Consider the following 23,967-nt stretch of genomic DNA (forward strand, 5'->3'; position numbering starts at 1 on the left):
CCCTTTGTTCTTTCATGCTAATAAAACATCTCTATCAAGACAGCCACTCAAACGGAACCAGTGTTGATGGAGGTAGTTGGTGGGTTCAGCCACAAATATGCTTTTTGCTGATTTCATCCGGCCAGTTAATATGGAGCAACTGACAAGACCTTCGGTTTGTCACTTGTGGCACCTTAGAGACTAACAAATGTATTTGAGTATAAGCTTTTGTGGGCTAAAACCCACTTCATCAGATGCCCAAATAAATTTGTTAGTCTCTAAGATGCTACAAGGACTCCTCCTTGTTTTTGCTGATACAGACTAACAGGGCTACCCCCTCTGAAACTTGTTTCACCCTTGTTACCCCAGGTGACAGCCTGTTTTGGGGTCCGTTCTGTTGAGCTGGTACTGCCTGGAGTGGCTGTGTGTTTGGGTCAGCCCTGGTGAGCTGGTCCTGGCCCAGGTGACAGGGTTTGGGTGGGTTCCCACTTGATCCCGTGTTGGCCCGGGTCAGGTATGTGTTTGGGTCGGTTCTGCTGGTGCCTGCCCCCCAGGTGCATGTTTGGGTCGGTTCTGCTGAGCTGGTGCCCGCCCCAGGTGCGTGTTTGGGTCGGTTCTGCTGAGCCAGTGCCCCCCCGCCCCAGGTGCGTGTTTGGGTCGGTTCTGCTGAGCCAGTGCCCCCCCGCCCCTAGGTGCGTGTTTGGGTCGGTTCTGCTGAGCCGGTGCCCCCCCCAGGTGCGTGTTTGGGTCGGTTCTGCTGAGCCGGTGCCCCCCCAGGTGCGTGTTTGGGTCGGTTCTGCTGAGCCGGTGCCCCCCCCCCCCGAGGTGCGTGTTTGGGTCGGTTCTGCTGAGCCGGTGCCCCCCCAGGTGCGTGTTTGGGTCGGTTCTGCTGAGCCGGTGCCCCCCCAGGTGTGTGTTTGGGTCGGTTCTGCTGAGCCGGTGCCGCTCCCAGGTGTGTGTTTGGGTCGGTCGGTTCTGGGGGAGTCCCTGCCGCTCTTCCCCTCCCAACACTCTCCCGGGGACCTCCCAGTTGGAGAACAGGACCCTGCCCGGGAAGGCTGGAGCGGGCGCGTCCGGACCGAGCGGTCCCGGTCCCGGTCCCGGTCCCTCTCCCGAGTCCTCCACGGAGCAGGGGGGCAGAGCCGAGCCGCGGCAGGCGCGATGGGGGATTAGGGGCGAGCGAGCCGCTGCCGCTTTCTTCCGTGTTCCGGCTTCCTCGCTGGGCGCGGATGCGGCGGGGCCGGCGCGGGGCTGGGGCTCCCCCCGCAAGCCTAGGTAAGGGGCCGGCCGCGCCCCCCTTGCTCCGTGCCCCGGGGGGCGGCTGGGATCCGGGGCCAGCGAGCCGGGGCAAGTCCTCGCATCTCCGGCACCCCGGGGCTCCCCGCTCCCAGGCCCGGGTGGAGCCTCCCCACGCTGGCTGGGGCGCAGGAGGATGGGGGTCAGGGGGTGGCTGGGCACGGGGGGGCTCCTCGGATCCTGCCCTGGCATGGGCGGGGGTCTGCCCCTGTCTGTTCCCCCTCCAGCCCGCTCCAGGAAGGGGCTCTGGGGGGCCGGCGTGTAACAGGCTAGTTGCGGTGGGTAGCGACTGGCAGCCCCCGTCACGGACCGGGATCCTGGTGGGCTGGGTGCTGTCCTGGTGAGGGCAGCCAGGACTCCTGGGTTCTATTTTCAGCTGGGGAAGGCAGTGCCGACTAGAGGTTAGAGCAGGGGACAGGCAGCCAGGACGCCTGGGTTCTTGCTCCTAGTTCTGCCCCTAACTTGCTGAATGGCCTTGGGCAAGTCGCTTCTTTTTTCCCCTGCCTCAGTTTCCCCCATCTGTAAAGGGGCGGTTATGTTGCTGGCTGAAGTGCCCTAAAGGAGGATGAGACAGTGTATTGAATGTACAAAGGGACAATTATTAGTCGTCTTATTGGGCTGGGGTGTTGCCCTCCTGTCCAGCCCAATTGCAATTGCATTCTGCCTCCTTAAATTCCTCCTGCAGTTTCACTTGGGTACAGCCTTCTCCTTCCCTTCCTGCCCTAAAACTGGGGGGCAGCGTGACTGTTGAGCAGCTGCTGCGTTCCACCCCAGAAGCTGCTGCATTTCAGAATGCCTGGGTGAAGCGAGGCTCAGACACTTCATTTGGGTGCATGCGCAAAGCCCTCTGAGCTGAAAAGCACCGTAGATGTCTCAGGTATTTTTAGCAGCGGCGGTGGGTGACATCCGAGTGGGTACGCAGATCTGATAGGTAGCGTTGAGGCGGCAGGCAGAGCGTGGAGGGAGACGGGACCTCCCCATGGCGCACACCTCGTCAGGTTCATTCACACATGCCTTGTGGCTGTTTGTGTGACAAACACAGGCTACGAGACAATCCTGGCCCTGAAGGGCTGATAGATCAGAACGACAAGGGACCGTGGGGCCAGATTTTTGGAGCACTCACTTGGCAAATCTGATTTGTGCCTGGTCCCAGAACCGAAGCCCTCGGTCTAGTCTCAACTTGTCAGGTTGAGCCTCATTTTTGTGGGTCTTTATATAAAACAACACCTAAGGGACCCTGCCATTCCCCGCTACCCTTAAACCCTTCGCAGGTCCTCCCTCATCTTTGCATATTCCCAACACAACACCTGTTTCCTGATTCCAGCACCCCCTCCCTCTGCCTGTACGAGCCAGGCACTCCGGACTTTGTGGCCTGTGGTCCATTCACAGATTATCAGCCCGCGAGGTATGTGATGGCTGAGCACAGCAGGTCACCCCCAAGGTAGGAGAGTAAAGAAGGAGATCTGCCCTCATGAGCTGCCTGCATAGGACTGAGTCACTGCTGGCCACGTGTAGGAAACACTGAGGAAGCTGAATGAGGCAGGGTAGTGGGGGAGGATGGAGGTTGCACTCTGAACCCTGGCTGCCTGGCAGCTCCCAGCTCATTAGCTGTCAAAGGAAAGTTGCACTTGTCGTCGGAAGAAAGGCAAAAGAACTCGTAGTGGTTTTTCTCCACCCGGAGTAAGAGTGACGCCGGGTCCTTCTCCAGCATTTTCTACTCAAGAATCTCAAAGTGCTTCATGGATGTTGGGGAGTCAAGACTGAAAATCCCATCTGAGGTGGGTCAGTATCGTTATCCCTATTTCAGATGGGGGAAACTGAGGCACAGCGGGGGGAAGGGAGTGACTTGTCTAAGGTGAGACAGTGGGTTAGTAGCAAAACTGGGAGAGTGAATATATATATATGGTTCCAAGACACCCCTGCTTTAACCACTAAACACACTCTCCTCCCAGAGTTGGGTTTAGAACCCAGGAGTCCTGGTTCCTTGGGCCCTTTGCACTAAGCACTAGACCCTACTGCTTTCCAGAGCCAGGGCTAGCACCCAGGAGTCTTGGGTCCCAGTTTCCTGCTCTAACCATTAGACTCACTGCCAAAGACTTCTATACTTGTAGCCTCATCTGAATTTATATGATGGGTGGGTGTTTGTCTATATAATGTATTATTATTATTATTTGTATTATCATATCACCAAGGAGCCCCAGTCAGGGACCAGGACCGTGTGGAGCCAGTCGCCGTGCTATATATGTATTTACTCTCCTTTTGATGTTTCACGTGTTAGATCACATTTAAAAAAAAAAATAACATACTGAACAGAACTTTACTTGGAAAATGTCAGTTTCCCTCCAGTTGGGGTTGCATCTGGGTTTATGGTCAGCGTGTACTGGGTTTTGGTGACTGAGATTTCAGATGATATAAAAGCTGGAGCGTGGCTAATAAAAATTTTTGGGGTGGGGGGAGGTGTTGGTCCCCCTGATGCCAGGACCCTGTGATTAGGAGGTTCTCCTGTTGACTTCAGTGGCAGTCAGGGAGTACTGGGCTCTGTTCCCAGCTCTGCTGCTGACTTCCTGCGAGACCCTGGGCAAGTCACAGCCCTGCTCTGTGCCTCAGTTTCCCCTTCCACCCATGTCTATTCAGCCTGTGAGCTCTTTGGGGCAGGGACTGCCTCTTATTACATGCAGCACCTGGCACAATGGGGCTCCTAGGTGCTGCTGTCATACGTCTCACGCTGCTTCCTGGTATTGAACTGAAAGTGGTGAGAGGAGGTTGTGCAAATGAGGGGCGAGGAGGGAGTGGAGGAGGGAAGGGTGGTGGGCCAGGAGAGATGGCGAGGAGGGGTAGGGGTCTGGGACCACGGCAGCTCTCTGTGTGGGGTGGAGGGGGCAGTAGGCAATGGTGGGGGGCTGGGCTGTGCCTGGCATTCCAGCTGGTGCTTCTGGGGGCTGGGAGGTGGAGGGGGTCGTTGGTAGAGGGGGAGGGCTGGCATGGGTGTCAGGGGTGATCAGAGGGGATCAACCAGAGGAGGCAGAACGCGGTGTCCTGGAGAGACGGCTGAGAGGGCCTGGCCTGGGCTTGGAGCTGCTGGAGGCGGTAGGATCCCAGGCAGGATCCCAGGGAGAGTTTGGCCCTAGGTCCTCAGAAGTGTGGGAGGGACCGTTCAGTCCATCCAGCAAGTCCCCACCCCCATCCTCCTTGGGGGGCATTTGTGGCACCCACAGTGTGTCCAGGGCCCACATTTGCTGCCTTTGTATCTTTCCTACTCCCTATTGTGGGCTTATTCTGGGGGAGAATTGGAACACTGTCTCCAGCTTTCCTGGGGGGCAGCGCGTGCTGCAGGGGTTGCAGCAGGGGACTTTTGATTCAGGACTCCTGGGTTCCTTTCCTCACTCTGGAAGAGGAGTGTTCTGCAGTGGCTAGAGCAGGGGTCTTTGAGTCAGGACTCCTGGGTTCCTTTCCCGACTTTGGGAGAGGACAGCAGTAGAGCTGGGAGTCAGGAGACCTGGTTCTGTCTGAGCTCTGGGAAGGACGGATTGTGTGTCGTGGCTTATGCCCGGGGGGGCCAGAATCAGGACCCTAGAGTGTATTTCTGACTCCCACCACCCACTGGCTGTGTGATCTTGGACAGGTCACTTCCCCGCTCTGTGTCTCAATTTCCCCCATCTGTAGTATATTCCCCAGATCTCTGGGTGCAGATGGTATAAACACAGAGGCCTACGAGCTGATGGGGAAGCTGAGAAATGCCCAGTGCTGAAAGGATTAAACCTTCCTGAGGCTTGGGAATGACCCTGTTGTCATAGCATCAGGGACAGGCAAGGTGTAGAACCCTGTTAAGCCCTCCCACCCATTCCACCCCACCCTTGGCAGAAACACACAGATTTGTTTGCCAAGGGAGGGTGCAAAGGAAGAGGACAGGGAGGGCCACATGCTGAGTTTCCCCTCCCCTGCCATGCTCTCTCAACCTCACCAGACTTGCTTCCTCCCCAGGTCCCCACCTGGGCTCTGCTGGGGTTGTTAGCAGGGATCCTGCTGGGTGCCCTGGGTCGTGGCTTCTTGGGGAGCAGGAGGGTTATGGGGAGAAGCAGATGGGAGAGTCCTAGCACTCCGGTGAGCGGAGACAGCTCCACATCTCTTCCCCATGGGGTCAGCTGCGGGGTGCTGGGCTCTGAGGATGAGGGGTGAGGAGGCAGAGACATGGGGAACGGGGGTGTCAGTGATGGATGGACAGTCAAGCTGTGGAACTCACTGCCAGGGGATGTTGTGAAGGCCAAAACTAGAACGGGGTTCAAAAAATAATGAGATCCATTCATGGAGGACAGGTCCATCAGTGGGGACCATTAGCCAAGACGGGTAGGGGACGCAACCCCATTCTCTGGATGTCCCATAGCCTCTCACTGCCTGACGCTGGGACTGGACAACAGGGGTGGATCACTCGATAATTGCCCTGTTCTGTTCGTTCCCTCTGGGGCACCTGGCACCGGCCACTGTCGGAAGACAGGACACTGAGATCGATGGCCCATTGGTCTGACCCGGCGTGGCCATTCCTATGGGCCTGTACGCTCGTGTGCAGCATCGCACCCCGTCAGAAGGGGCCATTAGATCATCTAGTCTGACCCTCCATACAGCTGCACCCATTAATGTTCATCCTGTATTCAATCCAAAGACTTCAATTCGACTAACTCATTTCAATCCTCCAGAGATTAAACTGCCTAGGCAGAGACTGAGGGGCCTCCACAGGGTTGGTTGCAGGTGGCTGTGCCCAAGGCTCATGCCGTGGCAGGGAGTTGATCAGGTGTGATATGCCCAGGTGATCCTAGTGGGTGACCGGCGCCCTGCACTGCAGAGGAAGGAGAATCCACCCCATGAGGTCCCTGCCAGTCTGCTCGTGGGGGAGGGAAATCCCATACAAACCCCAAATCCAGCAACCAATCTGACCCTGAGCAAGTCAGCGGGACACGCCAGCCAGGCAGCTAAGACAGGATCACCGGCCCCCCTGTCTGGCGTCTCCAGCCATGGCTTTCTCTGATCCTCCTTCAGCGGCAAGCAATCCCCCCCCACTCCCACCCCTCAATACATCTAGTCGGGGATACTCAGACTGAGGCTAGGGAGCCGCAAGGGCTCTTTAAGGTGTCTCCTGGGCTCAGCACGGGATATTAAAACCCTGTGAGATTTAATTATTAACCGATCTAAGCTCCTAACCAATCAGGATGCTTTTCCTCTGTTATTAACCATTCGTAGACTACTTAGTCAGTCTATCTTGCTGTGAGAATTATGTGTCCAAATAGTAAATGAAGCCACAAATGCCCAGGGCTGGGGCTTTTTTGGGTAATGTTAATTTGGCTCCTGGCCCCCTGAGGTCGGAGTATCTCTGCTCTAGACCGGGGTAGGCAACCTAAGGCAGCACGCGAGCTGATTTGCAGTGGCCTTCACACTGCCCGGGTCCTGGCCACCGGTCCGGAGGGCTCTGCATTTTAATTTAATTTTAAATGAGCTTCTTAAACATTTTAAAAACCTTATTTACTTTACATACAACAATCATTGTGTTCTATGTTATAGACTTATAGAAAGAGACCTCCTAAAAACGTTAAAATCTGTTATTGGCACGCGAAACCTTACATTAGAGCGAATAAATGAAGACTCGGCACAGCACTTCTGAAAGGTTGCCGACCCCAGCTCTAGACACTTCTGTCCTGCCTCGTGGGGAGGAGACAAAAGCTCCTGGCCTGAAAAGGGGGGTGGGAGGGGAGAGAGACAACGGCCAGATCGGACCAGCTGAGCCTTTGTGCTGAGGAGGGTCTGTCCCCTCACTGGGCTGTCCTACTGCTCTCCCACAAACCGCTCTCGACTTCTGCTAGGTTTGCCCTCTCTAATCTTCTGGGGCCCGCCCTGTCCTCTGTGAGTCCGCAACGATATTTGGTAACATTTCCGAGCTTGCTTCAGCTAGTTGCTTAAGTAGTGTGGGGTGAATTTCATCAGGCCTTGCTGGCTTGAATACATCTAACTTACCTAAATGTTCTTTCACCCACTCTTTCCTTCTTCCGGCTTGAGTTCCTGCCCCCTTGTTAATGTTAATTGTGTTCAGTATCTGCTCACAATTAATCTTTGTAATGAAGACTGAAGCAAAATAACAGGTTTCAGAGTAGCAGCCATGTTAGTGTGTATCCTCAAAAAGAACAGGAGGACTTGTGGCACCTTAGAGACTAACAAATTTATTTGAGCATAAGCTTTCGTGGGCTACAGCCCACTTCATCGGGTGCACAGAATGGAACATATAGTGAGGCAATATATATACATACAGAGAAGATGAAACTCCCACCTTTTCATGGTCTCTGTATGTGTGTATCTATATCTCTCCTTACTAGATGTTCCATTCTATGCATCCAATGAAGTGGGCTGTAGCCCATGAAAGCTTATGCTCAAATAAATTTGTTAGTCTCTAAGTACTCCTGTTCTTTTTAAAGCAAAATACATATTAAACACCTCAGCCTTCTTGATGTCACCATCCAGTATTAGCTCCCCTTCCCTGCCAAGTAGAGGACCTACACTTTCCTTTGGCATTCTCTTGCTCCTAATGTATTTATAGAACCTCTTCTTGTCTTTTATGCTCCTAGATGAGTTACACTATTAACTTGTGCCTTCACCTTTTCGCTGTTGTGCCTACATGCTTGTGCCATTAGTTTATATTCATCCTTAGGCTGCGATTTGTCCACATCCTACTAGGCTGTAGATCCTACTAAAAAGGAGAGGATAGAAGTTGATCCTACTCTTTGTAGGATTCCCTTTTTGATTTTCAGGTCACTAAAGAGTTCCTGATGGATCCCTATTGGCCGCTCACTAGTCTGACTGTCTTTCCTTTGCACCAGGATAGTTGCAGAGCTTTGTGCATCACTCTGGGGCCTGCTGGGTATTTTCCACAGTTGTCTCCACTAGTTAGATGAGCCTCCAGTTCTGGCACTCCTACCGTGGAGACACTTCCATAAGCTAACAGCATCTCCCCTGGAGGCATCTCCCTCTAGCCCAGGGGATGGTCTCAAGTTGCAGTGGGGGAGGTTTAGGCTGAGTATTAGGAAAAACTTTTTCACTCAGAGAGTGGTGAAGCACTGGAATGGGTTACCTAGGGAGGTGGTGGAATCTCCTTCCTTAGAGGTTTTTAAGGTCAGGCTTGACAAAGCCCTGGCTGGGATGATTTAGTTGGGAATTGGTCCTGCTTTGAGCAGGGGGTTGGACGAGATGACCTCCTGAGGTCCCTTCCAACCCTGATATTCTATGATTCTATGGTTCCTTTGCTCGGCTGCAGCTTACATACGGTGTGCCAAGCAGATGCAGCTTCTCAAGCCTTCTGCATTGTGGTGAGATCTTGTAGGACTGTGGAACAGTCTGCCAAGGGAAGTGGGGGAAGCTTTGTCCCCAGGGACCCTTAAAGCTAGACAGGACAGAGGGGCAGGAGTGTTGTCAGGAACAAGGCTGCCCTGGACTAGATGGGACTGAAAAGGTCTCTTCTGTGTGCAGCTCCTGTCACCCGCCATTCCAACAGAGAGCGAAGCCCTTCGGAGCTCTCGCTTGCATTTCTGAGCAAAAGAGGAAAAGCCGAAGGGCAGGGTTCTCAGCGAGTGTAAATCAGCCACTGTGGAACTGTTCTGATTTACCCCAGCTGGGGATCTGGCCCCACGAATGCAGTCAGGTGACACTGCACTGCACGTAACCCTGAGCTGAACGGATCAGAGCTGGCTTGGCCTCATGGCCCATATCAAGTACTGTCTGAATCTTGTGGTCTCCATGGGAATAAGCTGGCTTTTAGCCCAAAGCCAGCCTTGGAAAGGCTCCTGCTTGCAAAATAAAAGTCCCAGGGGGTGTAGGGGTGATCATTGTTTGGGCGGGATGTGCAGTGTACGTCGGGGTACGTGCTTCCCTGGCCAGAGGTCCAGAGTTCTGACCTCTTAGCAAGATGAGAGTGAGGCAGAAGGGAAGGCACTGGGGTCTGCCCCTGGCTGGCTAAACCCTGAAGGCGAGATCCTGCATCTGCTTTAGCATCCACTCCACGGAGCCCTAAGTGATCAGGATGAGAAATTTGCAAATAGCCCCTTGTCCGTAGATGTGTTAAAGGTCCCATCACCCTTCTTGTAAGTGCAAGGGTGTTAGCTCCAGTGTCCAGGCCAAATTCCAGAACTAGACTGGAACAGAAGGGGGCTGCGGGTTGGGAGTGAGGATCATTAGTAGAGCTGGGCCGGGTTCGAGGGCTGGAATAGAAGGGGGCTGTGGGTCGGGAGTGAGGCTCATGGGGAGAGTTGGGCTGGGTTCGAGGGCTGGAATAGCAAGGGGGTGCAGGTTGGGATCGAGATGTCTGTCCCCCGCCTGGAACCTGCCTGTCGTTCTCATGAGAGCCGCACCTCCAGGAAGAGGGTCACAATGTCTCCGCAGCAGCACCGCTTCCAGGCCATAACAAGCCGGGTTTTGGTTTCTGTCCCTGCAGGGGGGCTCCGAGCTGGAGATGAAGGCGGTGGCCTGACACCAAGGGCCGTTCCATTCACGAGAGGGACCCCCAGCCATGGGCAGCCACGAGAAGGAGCTGGCCTCCCCCCGGAGGGCGCCGGCACCGTCCAGGTCCAACAGCTCCGTGTCTTCCAAGCACAGCAGCGCTCACCAGGTCCGGCACCTCTCCTCCTTCTCACCGACGCTCCCAGGAGACCGTTCCCTGCCCCCGGGACCAGAGCTGGGCCGGGGGAGCCTCAGGAGGGGGGCAGGAAAGAGAAGGGCTGGTGATCTCACCCCAGAACTGCGTGCCCTGCCCCACAAAAGCGGGGCTGGCCAGCGAGGAGACATGTTTGCACCAGGGGTCTGACGCTGCCCATCAGTGAATTGGGAGCCAGGGATGTTCTCCGGGGCCCATGTTGCTTTAAGCTGGAGCAAAGGCAGGGACCAGGAAGAGGTCTGATGGGTTACCCAGCCCCCTGCTATCCCGCCTCGCAGTAGGGCACGGCCGTTTCCTAGTGCCGATTGGCGTTGGTACCCCCACAGCCCTAGGCAGTGTGTGTAGACAGAGATCATGGTCCGTCAGCCCGGTCATGCCAAGGAGCGCGCGTCCCGGGGCACTGAGGGTGCAGCGCAGGGGTTACTATACGACTTATCTCCCTTGGCGCCCAGGCGGGGCGGCGTTGGGGCCTGTCTGTTCTCAGTCAGACCCCCCCACCCGTGTGCTGCAGGGCTCTGAGTGCTGGGAGGTGGTGGACGAGCCCCGGGGCAGGATCGGGCCTAGCCAGGAGCTGGAGCGGCATGAGGGATACCTGCTGAAGAAGAGGAAGTGGCCCCTGAAGGGCTGGCATAAGGTGAGAAGGCAAAGGAGTGGGGGATAGAAAACCTCCCCCCTTCCGCAACCTGGCACCCCGCTGTCACTTCACGGCCTCCTTGCGGTGCAGCTGGGGGCCACCCCTCGTGGGGCAGGGGACTGGGGCTAGCTCTCAATCCCCACCCGCCTTGTCCTGGACTCTGCTCTCATATGGGACTGAGCCAGCCCTCAGCTGGGGGACCGCAAAGGGAAACTCAGGGCATGGCCCCAGCAGGGGTCGCTCTTCCCCACGCCGGCACTGATCGAGTGCCCCAGCAAGGCCCTGCCTGCGTCCTCATAGAGCCCAGGGATGGAGGGTATCTGGCTAAGCTGGGGCGTTTGTTGACCCTGGTTTCCTTGGTCAGCTCCCAGGTTGGGTGGTTACATTCTGTCTCCAGGGGATTTCCCCCTGCAGCTTCATGATTCTCCTTCACGTCCTGTCCTAAACAGCCACGTGCTGTTCAATAGCTTCCAGCCCAGGCCTGGCTGCATTTTGCGGCTCTGTGGGCAGTGTGGCTGTTAATTGGGTCCTGTGCTCCACCCCAGAGGTGGCTGCATTTCAGTGCTGGGGGAAGCGATTCCGGGATGTCGTTTGGAAGGTGCTTTGGCATCCTCTAGGCGCCTTGAATCCAGCACGTGAGTTGGGCTCCTGGGGGCAGATCCTGCTGTCCTCTGCCCCCGGCGTCCCCGCCCTCTCCTCCCTCCTTCAGTCTCGTTGTCTTCTCCTCTTCCTCCCACAGAGATACTTTGTGCTGGAGGAGGGGATCCTGAAATATGCCACCACGCGCCAGGATGTGAGTACGGCACAGACAGGGGCCAGGATCAGTCGGCCTGGGGTGGGTGTGCTGGAGCCGGCTTGCAAGGACTCTGTTTAGAGGGAACCCTATGGATCGTGCCCCCATTTCACCACCATCCTTCTGCCCCAAGTGGGGCCGGTTAGGAAGGGGTCTCTCACTGGGGACCGTCCTTCCCCCGATCCAGGTGGGGCGAGGTGGGCAGGGTGGTGTACTGGGATGCAAGGGTGGAAGGGCACTGCCCAGTGCCCATTCGCACCCCAGGTGACCTGGGCCTGCAACGCGTCCCCTTGCAGGTCCTCAAGGGCAAGCTGCATGGCTCCGTCGACGTCCGTCTGGCCGTCATGTCCATCAACAGGAAAGCGCAGCGCGTGGACCTGGACACGGAGGAGAACATCTACCACCTCAAGGTAGCGGAGCGCCTGGCTGGGGCATGGGGAGAGCGGGTACGGGAGGGAGGAGATGGGACGAGATAGGGGAGGGAGGAGACGGGACGCAGGGGTGGACAGGAAGAGTGGGTGGGGGGAGGGAGGAGATGGGGGACAGGGCAGATGGGGAGAGAGGGGGGGTGGCCAGCACTATGGAGTGGGTTGTCTATGGGAGATGGGTTGTGACACATGTCCCGTCTCTCCCCTCACTCTCTGGGGTCTCCCCCTCCTGCAGATCAAATCCCAAGAGCTCTTTACCAGCTGGGTGACCAAGCTGTGCTCCCACCGCCTGATGGAGAAGCCCAAGTGCCCTGCGCCCACGGGGGGCCCGGCCGGGCGAGTCCTGCCCTCCGCCCAGGTGAGCGCTGCCCGTCCACTTTGGGAGCACAGGAGGGGGCTGTGGGGGGGAGGTCATGGGAGACTCTGCCCCTTTGGGAGATGGAACTTGGGCGTCTGGGCCTCGCCCTCCCCCTATGGACATAGTCTTCCCCAGGGAGCTCCCCTAACCCCCTACCCCTGCATCCTCCAGGGCTACGGCTCCCGGAACCGTGTCCTGCCGTCAGACGGCACCCCGGCCCTGTCCACGCTGACCAGCCCCCGGGACAAGGTGAATGCCTGGCTGAAGGACAGCGAGGGGCTGGATAGGTGCTCGGCAGGTGAGAGGGCTGGGAAGGCTGAGGCCAGGGTGTGGAATGGGGGGGCTGTGGCACCCGAACTGAGAGGCTCTTTGGGCACCCTGTTCCCCTGCCTGAGCGATGGGGGCAGGGAGTGTGGCACCCAGTTGTTCTTTTTCACCGTGGCTGCTTCTCTGTTTCTCTCTATACCTGCCCCCACCCCATCTCAGAGCTCTCTGAGTGCCAGGGAAAGCTGCAGGAGCTGAACAAGATGCTCCAGAGCCTGGAGACCCTGCACCGCATCCCGTCCGCACCCCTCATCTCCAACAGCCAGGTGACTGGGGGTGGTGTGAGGGCTGGAATGGGGGGGGCTGGATCGTTCCTTTGGGGCGGTGTTGGCCCTTTAGGGAGCTCAGCATCAGGGATACCCTGCCGGGCAGCTGGAGCAGTGCTGGGATCAGGGCCCGTATTGCTGAGGGCGGAAAAGGCCTCAGATCACAAAGGGGAGCCCAGGGGAGGGATCATGCCCTGAATCCATGGTGATGGGCTCTGCACAGGGTCCTAGGTGCAAAGGCATCGACATGGATGGCCTGGGTCTGAGTTTCCCATGGGCTGTTGGCAGCAGGCGGGGCAGGGCAGCGGGGATGCAGATTCACTAGCCAGGTGCCATTGGCTGTTAACTGGGCCCTGTGCTTCACCCCAGAGGAGGCTGCATTTCACACTAGTGAGCAATCTCTGTGCACTGCTGCCACCTGAGTCTGCCCCTTGCCCCGCCACCATCTGTGGTTCCTTCCCCTCTTGCCAGGGGGTCTCATGCTCTCTCTTGGTTACAGACCTCAGCAGCTGCAGAGAGACCCAGAAAGGGGAAGCGAACCACCAGGATCTGGTGCACCCAGAGCTTTGCCAAAGATGACACCATCGGCAGGGTGAGCGGGGCCATAGGGAGGGCTCCAGCATTGGCGGGAGGAAGGGGCTTGCTGCTTCGACTTTCCCCAGATCCATGCGGTGCTGGGTTCGAAGGGCAGAGGGAGGCTGGAGCCGGCCATAGGAGAAGGAGGTCCTCTGGCAAATGAGGGGGCTGGGGGAGGCCACAGCATGAGACCCTCAAGGTGTGGCCACGAGAGCCCAGATCCCATGTGGAGCAGTCAGGGCTTCCTGGGAGAGCCCCACCCAAGTCAGTTTCACTGCAGAGGCGCGGCCTAGTGGCTGGGGTCAAGGGTCTCTGAGGACAGCGCTAAGCCCCTTGGGGGGGGTCAGAGGTCATGCTGATGTACGAAAGGGGGTGCTCTGCGGGGATCTAACCCTCCCCCATTCCGTGCCCCCAAAGGTGGGCCGTCTGCACGGCTCCGTCCCCAACCTCTCGCGCTACCTGGAGTCGAGCCAGAGCCAGCCGGCCTTCAGCCTCCCCCCGGAGTACAGCCAGCTGCAGAGGAGCTTCTGGATCCTGGCCCAGAAAGGTGGGATGGGTTGGGAGTGGAGGGTGGGGACAGGCCATGGGACCTGTTGCTCAGAGGACACAAGCCGCCATCCGGGGAGATGCCCAAAGCGCTTTACCTTGTCCAGCCACTCGGGAGAGGCAAAGCTCAGTGTCAGGTGAACGTGGGGGGGCAGCCTGACCTTGTGTCCGTCCCTGCCCCCTGTCCCGACCCCTTCTCTAGTGCACGAGTCCCTCAGCAGCGTGGTGGCTGTGCTGACCGCAGAGAGGAATCGCCTCCAGGAGACACGGCGGGCGCTGGATTTGCAACGCCGGGCGGGCGGCTCCAGGAACGCAGCCACGGCTGGGGTAAGGCACCGGATGTGCGTGGGCCACGTGCTGCGCCCTCCCTCTCTACCACCATGGGGAGCTGCAGGACGATCCCAGCTTTACCGCCCGGCTCCTGGCGTCACGGCCCCCTGGGTGGGTGGCGAGTGGCGAGCCGAACTTGGCCGCTCTGGCTGAGATGTGTGAGTGGCTGCTGCTCGAGCTGAAGGATGAGGCTGCATCCATTAGAGGGAGACAAAGACCCAGGCATTTGTAGGCATTGGGTTTGCCGGGGTCCAGGCTGGAGCAGGTGTCCCCGGGTAGGAGATTCTGTGCTTCCCCTCCACCACCCGCCCCAGGCACCCACCACCATGGAGGTCCCGCTAGCTAACGAGATGGAGAAGTTCTGGGTCCCGGGTTCGAATTCCGCCTGGGGCCGTAGCGACCGCAAGTACGGCCCGTTGGGTGGCTCTGTACAAGGCCTGGCTGGGTGACTGAGCTCTCACCTGCATTGGCAGGGCGGCTGGGGGCAGGGAAGGCTACGCTGTGCACCCGTGATCAGCAGAACCTGGCAGGACCCGGCGGGGGTGCTGGGCCATCCAGGGGTGGGGAGGGGGAAGGAAAGGACGTGTTCCTGGGAACGGCCTCCCCCCAGCGTTCCTTTGGCTCCTCCTGGCCCAGGCTCCCTCGCACAACCCAGACCACGTGGAGTATCTGCGGCGTTTCCACTCCCTCTCCATCTCCTCTGACGCCATGCTCAACTCGTTCACCTTGCTGCACCCGGACGAGGTCAGGTGCCCTCGGGGGCAGGGGGGAGGGGAGGGAATGAGGGCTGTGTGGGGGGATTCATGCCCCTCGGTGGAAATCAGAATCAGACGACAGAGAGAGCCCCCCCACCCCCCCCGTTCCCTCTCCTGCCATGGCGGGCGGTGCCTGTGGGTTGATGCTGGGGCCATCAGTGGAGCCGTGCAGCACTGAATCGCCCCGCAGATGGCTGTCCAGTCCTCTCTGGAGGGGAGGGTGTCTCTCTAGCGCTGCCCCTTCTAGCCAGTCCTGCTGCTCCTGCTTCCCTGGGGGGATCAAACCCGCCCCGCCGTGGGGGCCTTAGGCCCTCCAGGTGCCCCCTGGCATAGCCCCCTGCACTGTCAGCGAAGGTTCATGGTGACTCCCCTTCTCCACCCTCGCAGCCTGACGCCCACCTGGCCAAGGGACGGGAGCAGCAGCTGTCCAACCGCAGCATCGTCTCGCTCTCGGACTCTCACACCGAGTTCTTCGACGCCTGCGAGGTCTTCCTGTCCGCCAGCTCCTCCGAGAATGAGGTGAGGGGCAGGGCTGGGGGGATCCCCGCTGCAGGGCCGTCCTGCACCTGATCCTGGGCCCTGCTGCCCTCTGCTGGCTGGGTTATGTCAGGCGTCTATTGCTTCCCTCTGGGGTCCTGTCAGTGGGGTCCACACACTGATGCTGATGTGGTGGCCACCTGACAGCTGTGGAGTCGAGACAGCGGTGGTCCCGGGTCAGTTATACCTGGCACAGGTCTGAGCAGCGAGACACACAAAGGTATACGCACCTCTGGCCCTGCAAACACGCACATGTACCTGTGTGCACAGCCGTGCACAACCACTGCATGTGTACGCACAGCCGTGCCCACCTCCGCACACGCAGAGACACACAGCAGCCATCGTGTACGCGGGCACACACAGCCGTCCCCACATCTGCACCCGTGTCCCCTCACAACAGCCACGCCCGCAGGTGCACACAAGGACACACCCACACAAGGTGCCAGCACGGCCATCCATGTCACAAAGTTTAGACATCCTGAATGATGCTGTGGGAGGGGCTAAGAGAAGGGGGAGGGACTAGGGAAAGTGGGTGGAGCTAGAGGAAGCCATCCCATGCAAAAGCCCTGGGCTTTTCTGTTCTTGGCTGGGTTTGGGGTTTGTCGCACTCACCTGGCCTCTCTCTGTTCTCTCTTCCGCCCTCCTCTCGCCCTGGCCCAGCCGCTGGCTGAGAAGCCCCTTCCTCCCCAGCCCCCCCATTCATCCTCATGAGCTTTTATTTGTGTCTCGTTTAGACGCAATCTTGGTGCATAGAACCGTTATCCTAGAAAGCACCCCCTAGCTCCCACTCTGCCTCTCCCCCACCCCCCACTTCTCCTCCTTTAAACCCCCTCTCCGCTACCCCCCTGGCCCCCCTCCCACAGATCCTTGGTCCTCCGCTACTGAACCGCCAGCTCCCACTCTGCCTCTTCCCCACCCCCGACTTCTCCCCCTTTAAACCCCCTCTCCGCTACCCCCCCTGACGCCCCTCCCACAGATCCTTGGTCCTCCGCTACTGAACCCCCAGCTCCCACTCTGCCTCTCCCCCACCCCCCACTTCTCCCCCTTTAAACCCCCTCTCCGCTACCCCCCCTGATGCCCCTCCCACAGATCCTTGGTCCTCCACTACTGAACCCCCAGCTCCCACTCTGCCTCTCCCCCACCCCCCACTTCTCCCCCTTTAAACCCCCTCTCCGCTACCCCCCTGGCCCCCCTCCCACAGATCCTTGGTCCTCCGCTACTGAACCCCCAGCTCCCACTCTGCCTCTTCCCCACCCCCGACTTCTCCCCCTTTAAACCCCCTCTCCGCTACCCCCCTGACGCCCCTCCCACAGATCCTTGGTCCTCCACTACTGAACCCCCCAGCTCCCAGATAACCCCTCTTTCCCCACCATCTCTGTCTCCACTTCCTTGATTCTAGCCACCTCCTTCTGGGTGGGTCCGACTTGTCTTTCCCCCCCGTGGGCTCAGTCGTGTCCCCAACCCTGAGGAATCCTCGCACCCCGGTTCTAACCGCCCTCTCCCCCCATTTCTCACCCTTAAGAAGCTCCTAACACCCTGTGCAGTGCCTGACCGGGCTGCTATCCCGCGCCCTGCCCTCTGGCTGTTAGAAACCCTGTTCCCTTCCTGTGTCTAGTGGGGGACACAGGGCCCGGAGACCTAGACAGCCCCCCGCCCCGCCCTGTCTGTGCTTTGGGGCAGGGGAATTCTGGCTCCTGGGGACTTGGGCTCCCAAATTTGGAGTGAGGTAGCAGCCAAATGCAGCTGGAGGCCAGTACATGGCCCTTTACCCCCCCATTCTCCGGAGCCTGGAGGCTGCTCCCCAGCCGGCCTGGCCAGTGGGTCTGACTTGTGGCTAGTCCCATGAGCAGCTCCAAGGGGGATTTTGCCTCAGCGGCTCTGGAGGGGGCATGTTGTGCTTTAACTGTCTCTCCCGTCCACGCAGCCCTCGGCCTCCCCCACCCCAGCTCCCGTCGTCCTGCCCCAGTCTCAGTCCTGTAGTTGCCAGTCCGGCTTCTGTGACCTTTCTGCCTCTCCAGGCCTCCGATGACGAATCCTGCATGAGCGAGGCCACCAACAGCCTCTCCGATGAGGCCGGGGGGGACAGGGGCTTCCAGAGAGGTATCAACCCCTGGAGGGGGGCATCACCAGGAGTTGGGGGGAGGTGCTGGATGATGTGAGGGGCAATGGGGAGGAGGAGAAGCTGGGGGCCGATGGCTGGAGAGAGGGTGGGGAGAGGGGGAGAGTTTGGGGGGTGATGGCTGGGGGGAGGGGGATGGGTTGGGGGGCTGATGGCTGTGGGGAGGGGAGCAGGCTTGGGGGCTGATGGTTGGGGGAGGGGGAGAAGCCGGGGGCAATAGCTGAGGGAGGGGAGCAGGCTGGGGGGCCGATGGCTAGGGGGCGGGGGGAGAAGCTGGGGGGCAATAGCTGAGGGAGAGGGACGGGTTCAGGGGAGGGCCCAGGTGACTCTCACATCTGCCCCCAGCAGGCCGAGGCGTGGCGGACGGGGGGTCTGCGCCGTGCGCATCCGAGCCGGGAGGGGGGGTGCTGCCGGCTCCCCTGCCCCTGCCCCTGCCCGTGCTGCTGCCCACGAGGCTCCCGCACCGGAGCTGCCTGCCGGCCCCCAGCATCCCCGCCGGTGATGTCAGCCTGTGGAACATCCTGCGTAACAACGTGGGCAAGGACCTGTCCAAGGTCTCCATGCCGGTGCAGCTCAACGAGCCGCTCAACACGCTGCAGCGGCTCTGTGAGGAGCTGGAGTACAGCACCCTGCTGGATGCCGCCAACCGCTGCGCCGACCCCTGCGAGCGTCTGGTATGGCCCCTGCCTCTGCCCCTGCCCCCAAGCCCTCTGCCCCGCTCTCACCAGAACAGACCAGTTCTTGGGGGTCTCTTCTTCGGCCTAGTGCGTCGCTGGGGTTGGGGTTCATGGGAAGAGGTAAAAGCCATACAGTGCTGGCAGGCTGGCCATATTCCTTCCTGACCCCTCCAGCTCAGGCCCTGAAGCATGAGGGTCAAAGGCCCAGGCAGCTTCTTCCGCAGCCGTTTGTCCTCATTCCTAGAAATGGCTAATCCATTTGCCCTGCAGCAGGGAGTTCCACCCATTCATAGCCCTTACCTCATGGTCCCACCTCCACTAGATAAATGGAACCCGTCTCTCCCCATAGCTGCTCCTCCACCCTCTTAGCTCTGCTCACAGCACCACCTGCCCTGGGGCCTGGGTGTTACGGCTGGATGTGGCCCAGGCCCCAGTGACTCTCTCCCCCCAGGTCTGCGTCGCTGCCTTTGCTGTCTCTGCCTACGCCTCCACCTATTACCGTGCAGGCAGCAAACCCTTTAACCCCGTCCTGGGCGAGACGTATGAGTGCGTTCGGCCGGACAAAGGCTTCCGCTTCATCAGCGAGCAGGTATTCAGCTGGCCGGCAAGGCTTGGGAGGAGGGACACAAGGACAGGAGTCAGCCACTGTAACAAACTGACCCTGGATATGACACCCCTGCCCTCTCCTGGGCGGAATCTAAACTGCCTGCTGCATGTGTCATGAGCACTGTACTGCTCGCAGCTCGTGGGGATTCGCCTGGCGTTACTTTTCGTCCCCCCCCCCCCCCGAAGAACACACAGAGGAGCACGGAGGAGAGGTGTCTGTAGCTGAGAACGGAGATGGGGGTGAGGGCTGCAGAGGAGAGAGAGCTCTTGTGAAGAGGGTGGGGGGATTGCACCCTCCCCCAGCCCCAGCTCTCCAGACAGAGGACTCAGCTGCGTGGCTCTTCCTTTCTCTCCCCACTGCATGCAGGTTTGCCACCACCCGCCCATCTTCGCCTGCCACGCAGAGTCAGACAACTTCATCTTCTGGCAAGGTGAGCACCAGGGCCTCTGGGCTGGGTCAGAACCGCCCGGCCAGCGGGATTCTCTGCCCTTTGTGCTCAGGGATTCAGGACCAGGGGCTGGGTCAGAACTGCCCGGACAGTGGGATTCTCTGTGCTCACGGCTGCGGGACCAGGGGGCCGGGGGAGGGTCAGAGCCATGCGGGAGGAGTGCTCAGGAGCGCGGGTTTGGGTCAGAACCACCCTGAGCACGCTACTATCTCTCTCTGCTCCCTCCAGACATGAAGTGGAAAAATAAATTCTGGGGCAAGTCCCTGGAGATCGTCCCCGTGGGGACCGTGAACGTCAAGCTGCCCAGGTGAGTGACCCCTGGTGCTGGTGAGCCCCTGCCCTGTGCCCCTGCCCACCCCCACGGTGCCCGGCCCCTCCCCTCCCAGTTACTGTCTCTCTCGCTGGCCAAGGTTTGGGGACCACTTCGAGTGGAACAAGGTGACGTCCTGTATCCACAACATCCTGAGCGGGCAGCGCTGGATCGAGCACTACGGCGAAGTCCTGATCCGCAACGTCAGGGACAGCAGCTACCACTGCAAGATCACCTTCTGCAAGGTAGGGCGGAGCTGGGCCCCACAGCCCCCCGTGGCCCCCACGCCTCCCCTCTAGCCTCCCACCCGAGAGTGGGGCTGGGCCCCACAGCCCCCCGCGGCCCCCATGCCTCCCCTCCAGCCACCTACCCCCTAGAGCGGGGCCGGGCGTCACAGCCTGCTCGTCCCCCATGCCTCCCCTCAGCCTCCCACCCCCTAGAGTGGGGCTGGGCCCCACATCTTCCATCATCCCCCGTGCCTCCCCTCCAGCCTCCCACCCCTAGAACAGGGCCAGCCTCCCAACCCCCCGCGGCTCCCACACCTCCCCTCCAGCCTCCCACCCCAGCCTTCTTTCCCCCAACCCCTGCGAGGCATCTTCTCCCCCCTAACCCCTCCCTCCTTAGCAGGCCCGTTACTGGAGCTCCAGTGTGAACGAGGTGCAGGGGGCCGTGCTGAGCCGCGGGGGGCAGGTGATCCACCGGCTCTTCGGCAAGTGGCATGAGGGGCTGTACCGCGGTGCGCCCCCGGCTGGGCAGTGCCTCTGGAAACCCAGTAAGGAACTCAGGGGAGGGGCGGGGCAATGCTGTCCCTTCTTGCTGGGGTGGGCCTTGTTCCTGGAGGGACCGGTCTTCTGTAGGGGACTGGATAACTGCCCCCTGCAGGGACAGACTTCCTCACCCCCTACGGGCCGGCCCTCCATAGGGGACTGGGAAACTGCCCCCCTGCAGGGACAGACCTCCCCACCCCATAGGGGCCGGCTCTCCATTGGAGACTGGGAAACCGCCCCTGCAGGGAGAGACACCTCCCACCCCATAAGGATCAGCCTTTTCTAGGAGTGGGACATCACACCTATAGCATCCTTTGGGGGATGAGGGGGGTGCTGGCCTCCGCAGGGACAGCGCCCCCCCAAAGGGACCTGTGGGCAATAGCCCTGCACCCTTATTACTCTTGTTGCACATGAGCTTTGGGGGACCTCAGGCAGGACCCCCAGTCTGGGCTGTGGTGGAGCGTCCCGGCTCCCAGCCTCACGCCCAGTTCTGATCTGCGGGCCCGTCCCAGGGGAGGTGCTATCCGAGGGTGAGGGGTTGGACTGGGAGGGGTGCTCAGAGGCCGGCTCTGTGTGTGTTCCCCCCACCCCCCACAGACCCCATGCCCCGAGAGCTCGAGAAGAACTATGGCTTCACGCAGTTCGCCCTGGAGCTGAATGAGCTGACGCCGGAGCTCAAGCGTTTCCTGCCCTCCACGGACACGCGGCTGCGCCCTGACCAGCGGTGAGTGTCCCCCTTCCCCAAGACGGATCCGTCCTCTGATTCGCTGGGTCTCGCAGGCTCAGGGTGGCTCAGGCCTCGGGATCTGCGGTGGGGGTGGTAGAGGGGTATAGCTGAGACCCCACAGCTCATTGCGGGACTGATTCCACCCCCCCACCATCCCAGGTATCTGGAGGAAGGCAACGTGCAGGCGGCAGAGTCCCAGAAGCGCCGGATCGAGCAGCTGCAGAGAGACCGGCGCAGGGTCATGGAGGATAACAACATCTTCCACCAGGCGCGTTTCTTCAGGTACCGGCTGCCTGCCCGACCGCTCCTGGGAGCCATCTCCCTGGCCCGCTCTGAGGTGGGGACCCAGGCCCTGCAAGTGGGTCCCTAGGGGGCTGGGCTCCGCTCCGGGGTGTTGTGGGACCCCCGGGTCCTGGCTTATGCCAAAGCCACAACATGGTCACAGGAAACGGGTCTTGGAGGGGCCTGAGCCTTAGAAATGAGCAGGAAGCTGAGCAGCCCCTGGGATATTTGGGGTATTTGCGGGGAGGCGAGTTGGGGTTTGGGCCTGGACGCTGGGCCCAGGTTAGTCGCAAGGCCCCGTCCGCAGTTGTTTGCCACAGTTGTTTGGGGAGCCCCCAGGGCTGAGTCCTGCCCCGGCGAAGCCAGAACTCCCTGTCTCTGACCACATCCTTCCCTCGGCAGGCAGCAGACGGACCCTGGCGGCAAGGAGTCCTGGGTCAGCAACGACACCTACTGGAAGCTGCGGGCAGAGCCCGGCTATGCCAACCTCGACAGCCCCGTGCTGTGGTAGCAGCGGGCATCCCGGGGGCCGCCCTGCCTTCCAGGCACGTAGGGACTAGTGGGCAGGGTCTGGGGGCACCACAGCGCTGGACATACGCAAGGAGGGCAGGGCACTGGATCCCAGCTGCCCCCTCTGGGGTCTGCTGGGACGTTAGGCCAGGTGCCGCGGCAGTGCCCCCCAGTGAACAGGGTGTGAAAGGTGTGCTGGCCCTTCCCGGGTCCACCCTGCTCCCATCCCATGCCCATCGCTGCTGTCTGCTGGCCGGACAGCCTGCCCCCGCTGGCACCTCGGGGACTGCTGGGGGTGCCAACCCCATGCACGTATTTCTGCCTTCCCCCCACAGGGGGCACCATGATCTGGGGGGAAGGGAGTGGGAGGAAGCTTTTATTTTTCAAATTCTTTGTATTAATTTAAACAAAACTGTGCAGACAGGGGCCTGAATCCGGGCGGGTGAACTGCAGCAGATGGGACTGTGTGCATAGCAGGGGCCCAGATCTTCCTGCACGGAAAAGCCATTCCTCAGCATAGCCCTGGACTTAGAGCCGGGAGCAGCCAGGCGATGACCTGAGCAGCTGTGTTACCTAATGGTTGGACCCAGGACTCCTGGGTTCCATTCCCAGCTCCAGGACGGGAGTGGAGTCCAGGGGTTAGAGCTGAGGATATTTGGGAGGGTTTGGTTCCAGGCTCACCCAGGGCTGTACGGATGGGTGAGGAGTGGGGCAGGACGTGGGCGTTAATGACTGACGGTCCGTAGAGCCCTCGTGCACCCATCTGTTCCAGGGATGGCGTGTTCTGTGCCGGGGAGCTGGGAGTTGTTCCCCTTGGGCCCCTGAATCTTCTCAGGGCCTTTGGCAGCCCTTTTCTTCCATTTTTGGGAGGCCGTGGGGGGCAGGTTCAGAAAGCACCCCTGGGGCTCTGATGCTGTGGGGGGTGTCCTGGGCAGAAGCTGCTGGAGTGCTCCCGTCACTTACCTGCAGGGAGCACTGTGGAGCTTGGAGGAAGGCGGCCAGCATGGGGGGCAGGGATCCCCCATGTGGCTTGGGGTCAGCCTGCAGGTGGGCAGACCCTGCGCCCTCCCTCCAGGCCCCGTCTGGCTGGGTTTGGCCATTTCTTTGATGAAACATTCCACACCGCTAATAAAGGATCCGGAAGAGCCTGAGTGGTGAGTCTCCTTCACCATCACCCCCTGCCCCACCTTTCCTCTCCCCGACCCACCTTGAGGGGAGGTTCTTCCTCTCTGCAAACCAGGCCCCCTCCAGCCCACTCATGGGCTCCTGGCTCCAGGGTTCTTTCCTTCCTGCAACACCAGTGGTTTCAGACAGCCTTAGCGAGTGCAGGAGGCTTCATTTGTTCATGTGGCCTAGGGGTTAGAGCAGAGGGGCTGACAGCCAGGCCTCCTGGGTTCTGGTCCCAGCTGTGAGACGAGAGTGGGGGCCAAGGGTTAGTGGAAGGAAGGGGGTGGTAGTCGAATTGAGGCCTCCTGGGCTCTGGTCCCCATTTTGCCCCCCGATATAAGTCACTTGTCGGCCTGTTTCCTCACCAGGCTGCCTGGAGGTAAATCGCTAGTGTGAAGTGCTTAGAGATCCCCAGCTGGAAGGTGCAGGAGCCAGGCAGGTTTCCTGGTGCACGCCCAGCAGGGGTTGGCGTGTTGCACGGCACCTGTCAGTGTATGAGCACAAGGGAGTGGGGCCAGGCAAGCTGCTGCCACCCTGAGTATTGGGCCAGGCCTGCTGAACAGGTTGGGGCTGTGAGGCGTTAACATCTCTGGGTGGGGTGCACCCTCCATCCCCCCACCACCCCCAAGGCTGCTGCCCATGCCCGGGATGGGGCCTGTCCGGCCTGGGGGGCTGCAGGCTCCCTGCCTGGCTCTGAGCAGTGATCAGCTCACTCCACCTAGGTCAGTGCCTCCCAAAGGGCTGGGCTTGCACCTCCCCTCCCGCAGTCACATCCCTAGATTCTCATGCGCATCGTACGCCCGCACCCACTCAGCGCCATGTGCTCAGCCGCAGGCCCTGAATATACA

General features: G+C 60.0%; 1 protein-coding gene across 9 annotated transcripts; it reads left to right on the forward strand.

The window, feature by feature from the left end:
• The first annotated feature begins 1,204 nt into the window (after positions 1–1,204).
• Positions 1,205–23,103, forward strand: OSBPL7 (oxysterol binding protein like 7). Of its 9 annotated transcripts, none has more exons than XM_050934807.1 (24): positions 1,205–1,254; positions 2,961–3,057; positions 9,740–9,913; positions 10,470–10,592; positions 11,332–11,385; positions 11,682–11,795; positions 12,049–12,171; positions 12,343–12,469; positions 12,658–12,761; positions 13,261–13,353; positions 13,755–13,884; positions 14,086–14,210; positions 14,850–14,957; positions 15,356–15,487; positions 17,524–17,605; positions 17,970–18,298; positions 18,753–18,890; positions 19,275–19,338; positions 19,585–19,663; positions 19,767–19,911; positions 20,291–20,438; positions 21,031–21,157; positions 21,320–21,432; positions 21,849–23,103. In XM_050934807.1, the coding sequence occupies exons 3-24, from the start codon at positions 9,815–9,817 to the stop codon at positions 22,382–22,384; spliced, it is 3,093 nt and encodes a 1,030-aa protein (XP_050790764.1). In that variant the 5' UTR covers positions 1,205–1,254; positions 2,961–3,057; positions 9,740–9,814; the 3' UTR covers positions 22,385–23,103. The 9 variants fall into 9 exon arrangements, with proteins under 9 accessions (XP_050790764.1, XP_050790763.1, XP_050790762.1 ...); XM_050934805.1 differs by having other exon boundaries at positions 1,212–1,254; positions 2,600–3,057; XM_050934806.1 differs by lacking the exon at positions 2,961–3,057.
• Positions 23,104–23,967: the final 864 nt, after the last annotated feature.

Source organism: Gopherus flavomarginatus, chromosome 25, assembly GCF_025201925.1.
Source record: "Gopherus flavomarginatus isolate rGopFla2 chromosome 25, rGopFla2.mat.asm, whole genome shotgun sequence".
In the NCBI taxonomy this organism is placed as follows: Eukaryota; Metazoa; Chordata; order Testudines; family Testudinidae; genus Gopherus; species Gopherus flavomarginatus.

Excerpts from the sequence above, each read along its gene's own strand:
- OSBPL7 (XM_050934807.1), top strand. The coding sequence starts at position 9,815 with ATGGGCAGCCACGAGAAGGAGCTGGCCTCCCCCCGGAGGGCGCCGGCA. Across the intron at positions 14,211-14,849 it reads GGAACGCAGCCACGGCTGGG|GCTCCCTCGCACAACCCAGA; the intron begins GTAAGGCACCGG and ends CTCCTGGCCCAG. Across the intron at positions 19,664-19,766 it reads GTGAACGTCAAGCTGCCCAG|GTTTGGGGACCACTTCGAGT; the intron begins GTGAGTGACCCC and ends TCGCTGGCCAAG.